Source organism: Juglans microcarpa x Juglans regia, chromosome 5D (assembly GCF_004785595.1).
Source record: "Juglans microcarpa x Juglans regia isolate MS1-56 chromosome 5D, Jm3101_v1.0, whole genome shotgun sequence".
NCBI classification, from domain to species: Eukaryota; Viridiplantae; Streptophyta; class Magnoliopsida; order Fagales; family Juglandaceae; genus Juglans; species Juglans microcarpa x Juglans regia.
The window spans coordinates 34,967,438-34,972,642 of record NC_054602.1 but is presented as its reverse complement, the minus strand read 5'-3'; the positions used below and the strand labels follow the sequence as shown (position 1 = coordinate 34,972,642).

Sequence of the window (5,205 nt, the reverse complement as noted above, 5' to 3'; positions counted from 1 at the left end):
ATCGAAAAAATTAGGTATAGATTACTCTACAATCTGCCGCACATCGCGTAGGTACGTACACGATTAGTTATATATTCATAATAGTCGTAATCCTAATGCATAAAGAAAATTTTTTAAATTAATATTGAATAAATCCTAGTTAAGACCAATCAAGTCATATAAAAAAAAGAAATGTGTAACAACATTTGCTGTTGAAAAAGCTTGAAGATAAAATTTTGATTTACAATTATATATACATCTAAAAAATAAGAAAAATTAATTGAATAAAATGTGAAATATTTTAAAATATTATATTAGAATTAGAAAAACCCGGTTTGTAATTATCTTGATAGAAAATAGAAATGAATTTACAAAGAGGCCTGGTGGTAAAAGATTGGATTATGGGAACGATCATGGTGGGCTGTGGTGGCTCGACAGATTAAGCTTAATTAACACGATTAATCTGACCATCAACTGTTGTTTCCTTACAGCTAACCACGTAGACGTGAGTACTACGCCTAACGTGCTCCACCACCATCACCATCGATCCATCCTCCACAGAGAGGGGCCCCCGCCCTGCATTTTCTTTCCAAAAGTTGGATCAAAAACTTGAACGTCTGCCTTTATATATACCCGCCTCACCACCTCCTCCTCATTTTCTCTTTTTCTCCCACTATATTTGACGTGGTTCGCCATGCCTACCATTCGCACGTCCACCATGGTGCCACCTCCGTCTCCGATACCCACCGCCACTGGATCGCGCTCTGCAGCCAACGAGACCTTCATCGAATACCTCGAAAGCTCGCTGCAACCTCCGCACCTGGCGTTGCCGTCGAGCACACGTCATCCGGTGCCGGTCGAAATCGATGTCCGATCGCTCGCGTCGAGAGGCCGCGAGTCCGTCGATCGGCTACTGAGGTCGGCCAGGGAGTACGGTGCATGTCGGATCAGCGGCCACGGGATACCTGGCGAGGAGTTACGGTCGTTCGTGGAAGCGGCCACGGGTGTGTTCCGAAATTCTGATTTCGTGGAGCGCAAGGGAAATCGGGAGGAGATTGTTTGGCCTCTTTCTCCGGAATCGGAGGGAAAATTTATCAATCGCAATTTCAGGTAGGCTGATAACTTTTGAATTTCTTATATATATATTATGGATTTACACTATTAATTTGTAATCTGGGCCCGATTGTCTACACCTAGTCCGAAGTCCGAACACCCTATTATATTTCATATTCAATTGCCCATATTTGGGCCTAGGCTATATAAAGACTATATGCTTATGGTCTGACGATCAAATTTGAAACGGGCCCAATATTAAACGGGCCCAATCAATACTAAAACACTTAACAAACAATTTCTTTTTTAAAAAAAACTAAAACTAGAAAAGGATAAAAAAAAAACAAAAGAAAAAAATAGAAAAAGTTAGGTTTTTTTATTTAATTTGATTTATAAGTGTTTTTAAAAACTCCCTTTGCACTCCCTATAAAAAAAATTAAAAAAAAAAAAAAAAACTCTCTTTGCACTTCTAAGTTACATCATTTATTTTATAGTTTTCAATGCTTTATTTCTTTTTTTGTTGTGACATCCATGTTAATTGTGGACTTTACTCTTTTTTCCAAAAAGAGTACACGGGACTTGCACACTCTAAAATTGTATTTAACATTACTCTTTCTAAAAGAAAAATGATATTTCTCTAGGATTAACTTGTATTATAATGTTGGATAATCTTGAAAGTGGGTCTATACTAATGGGATCATTTGTGTGAAAAATCCTAACTAGGGTAGTTGGGGCCAGGGGCTCAAGTGGGCAATCCACCCGATCCAAGCAAACGAGTGGGCAAGCTTTTTAAGAAAAGAAAGGGGTGGGTGCTGGGAGCGGGCGAGACTACCCACCCACCCCCATACCTTGATATAATTAAAAGGGAAAAAAAATCTTAGATTGGTTTATTTTCTCAATTCTCTCTTCCCTTTGAACCCCTTTCCGCCATTTGACCCCCCCATTTCTCAGTCTTTTCTCTATTCTGCATCTCTTCCTTCGTCGTTGTCCCCAATGCAACAACAGTGCAATACGTTGTTCCTCCTCCTCCCTCCTCTTCTTCTTCTTCTTCTTCTTCTTCTCCGCTGCTCCATATGCGCGGATTTGGATTACTGATGGCCTGGGGTGGCAATACGGCCGATGGACTGAGTCACCCATCCACTCGTTGAACGGACAAAGCTAGAGAGTATATGGAGGCAGGGACAGGGTGCGGGGGCAGAAATGATTCCCCGCCCAGGTGGGGGCAGGTTGCGAAGGGGTTGGCTACTCTCCTGTGTAGGGTGGGTAGCACCCGTAATCCTAAGGATTTGTTTAAAATTGGTCAAAATCCTAGGGACTAATGGATGAATGTATTGTCTAATATAATCTCAATATTACTAGTCCAAACCGTCAAATACTTTTATAAGTTTTAAGTGATTATATCCAAACTCCGTTCCCTAACACATGACTCAGTAGTTATTATAATTAAATGCTAAATTTTGGACCAATTACGGTGTACAGTTTGGTCCATGCCTGGCCAACCTGAGCAGATCAAGACAATAATTCTCTTAAAGACAAATGATATACAACAGTACTACAAATTACTCAAATTCCTTTTATTTGCAGTCAAATTATGGAGAATGTTGCAAGAAAACTTGATGCAGTAGCTAAACAGTTGATTCAAGTTCTCATAGAAAATGCGGATAATAAGAAGTTTGGGAAGGTTATGCAAGAGAAAGAAACTGTTGTTACCTTGTACAGATACCAAAATCACAACAAAGATCTCCTTAGGGAAGAAAATCCCCCTTTGCCAAATGATCAGAGAAACGACAAATCATTTAGTCATGCTCTAAGCTTCCACCTTCATATCGAGCATTGTCAATTTCATGTTCAATCGAAGAGAGGTCTTTTGTCTTTTGAAGAAGGCCCGGACACCATAGCTATTACTGTTGGAAAACAGCTAGAGGTAACTAATTTCTTCTACTCTTCTTTTTTGCTGAAGAATTTCGTGGCCATTTTTGGCTGCATGAATTGGCATTTGTCAATGTGTGATGTGTCCTAAAAAACGAATTGTTGTCGTTAGTCGGCCAGCGTGGGGTTACTGACATAATAAAGTTTAATTTGTAAGAGAATTTAAATTTTGGATTTTTTATTGCAAATTAAAACTTAGCGTATCAACAATATGTAGCTAGGGAGAGAGGGGTTTCAACTTTCAAGGGAGGCCTTTTTTTTTACATCCACAAAACAACCCAAGTTACCTCTCAAGCTCACATCAATGTGAAGATCGATCAGATTTTAACTGAAAATTCTACATCGTGTTTATAGGAATGGAGCATGGGAGAATTCAAATGCGTTTATGGAGAATCGATCATTGATCAACCAGATGTTCAAGCTTCCGAAGCCTCTTACTCCCTAGAGCTCAAGTATATATCTTCTAGTATAAATTACAATTTTAACAACACAAGGAGTAAGACAATTTCCTTACTTGACCAGGTGCTACTTGCAGTCATCGTTACATTTCTATACAAAGTTTGTATCTTTTTATTGACTTGATTTACACAAACATAAGTGCATCCCCAATTAAAACCTCATACACATTACACAACATCATAATGCTCTTAATTATTTCTTGATATGATCTTTAGAGTTCAAGGATTTTTCCTTTTTTGTCATTCTTGGATAATTATTTTCCGGTTTATACGTGGGTCCTCTTGATGTATATTTCATGAGATTGAAGGTTCTGAATTTGAGTCATAGGTTGGTTTATTTTAATATTAATTAGAATGTTATTGTTTGGTGAATTGCCAATATTGCTGTTTTATGAATAGTATTGTACCTCCAAATGAATCATGCAGCTTTATTAATTTATTATCCATTTCGTTCAAAATATTTTAGATATGCAATTGATTAGGTACGAATCTTTTAATGAGGTGCCAGGCTAATGAACTTTATTAGGCTGATCAGTTGAATGCAGGGACATTACAACTCATACAAGCCATATGTGTGTGTATATATACATATATATATATATATTGAAGTGTATACTTATTAAATTACATTAGAAATAATTAAGAGCATGTATACAATATCTTCCAACCCTTGCGAAAAAATTGGATAAGCGATAATCCAAATCTTGACATTGAATTAAACCATTATATATAGATTGAAGACTGATAATAAGGTTGAAAAATATAAAGTTAAAGTCTAATAATTTATTAAGTGGTTTAATTATTGCCATTAATAAGGTAATCAGCTAGCTGGTGTTTGAAAGAGTGAAGAGCCTTATAATTACTTTTAATATATATTCGCGTGTACGTGTGTGTATATGTGCACACACATGACTGAGGAAACAGATGAGATTTATTTCGTTGAGATGTCACATTTGAGGCCCCCACAAGAATCTAATGACAAAACCTTCGTGGATTTGATCTCACACTTTAATGAGATTTTAAATGTCCACATTAATTGAAGTACATACCCTTTGTATCACGGGAAAAGGAAAAAGAAATTCCCACCATATATACACCAAAATTAAGATTAATGAGGCTGTTAGATTTTAATAAAATATATGTAAGGGTATAAGATATTGAAAAATTATAGTTACAGTCATGAGTGTATAAATATTATGTAATTATTTTTTAAAAAATAATAAATATAGAATTCATATAAAAAAATTAATTTTTTAATAATAATTTTTTTTTAATATATTTGTATAATGCTTGAATATTACACTGTATGTAACGTTACTTTAAAAATTTGTGCAGAAAAAGAAGCATGTTTCTTGATAAAACGTCCCATCATATTAGTCTTACAAATCATATATAATCTCTCAAAAAGTCTTCATACGTACCATTATTCGCTAACAATTTTGATTGGGAATGGGCTCCATGCTTGCATATATGCATGCATCTAAATGCTCTAGGACGCCATGCAGCACTATTTGCATGGTTGTGTGATACAACTCATCATCTATTCCTGGTTTCTACTATTGGTTGGGAAAAGATTTGAAAATACGGACGGAAATGGTTATCGATCGATCGCCAGCTTTATCGGTGGTTTAGATAGAGCTGCTAGCTAATTAGAATTATTTAAATTTTTAATTATATATTGGAATCATGATGATGATCATGACCACCAAGGTCCAAACGAGATCTTATATAATTCATGTCTAATACTTGTGGGACAAGAAGAAGATTAATACACCTACCGAATATA

At 36.2% G+C, this 5,205-nt stretch overlaps 1 protein-coding gene across 1 annotated transcript; it reads left to right on the top strand.

Moving 5' to 3' along the window:
- The first annotated feature begins 350 nt into the window (after window positions 1–350).
- Window positions 351–3,817, top strand: LOC121264439. Its single transcript, XM_041167604.1, has 3 exons — window positions 351–1,089; window positions 2,617–2,956; window positions 3,316–3,817. The coding sequence occupies exons 1-3, from the start codon at window positions 674–676 to the stop codon at window positions 3,541–3,543; spliced, it is 984 nt and encodes a 327-aa protein (XP_041023538.1). The 5' UTR covers window positions 351–673; the 3' UTR covers window positions 3,544–3,817.
- Window positions 3,818–5,205: the final 1,388 nt, after the last annotated feature.

Excerpts from the sequence above, each read along its gene's own strand:
- LOC121264439 (XM_041167604.1), top strand. The coding sequence starts at position 674 with ATGCCTACCATTCGCACGTCCACCATGGTGCCACCTCCGTCTCCGATA. Across the intron at positions 1,090-2,616 it reads TTTATCAATCGCAATTTCAG|TCAAATTATGGAGAATGTTG; the intron begins GTAGGCTGATAA and ends TTTTATTTGCAG. Across the intron at positions 2,957-3,315 it reads CTGTTGGAAAACAGCTAGAG|GAATGGAGCATGGGAGAATT; the intron begins GTAACTAATTTC and ends TCGTGTTTATAG.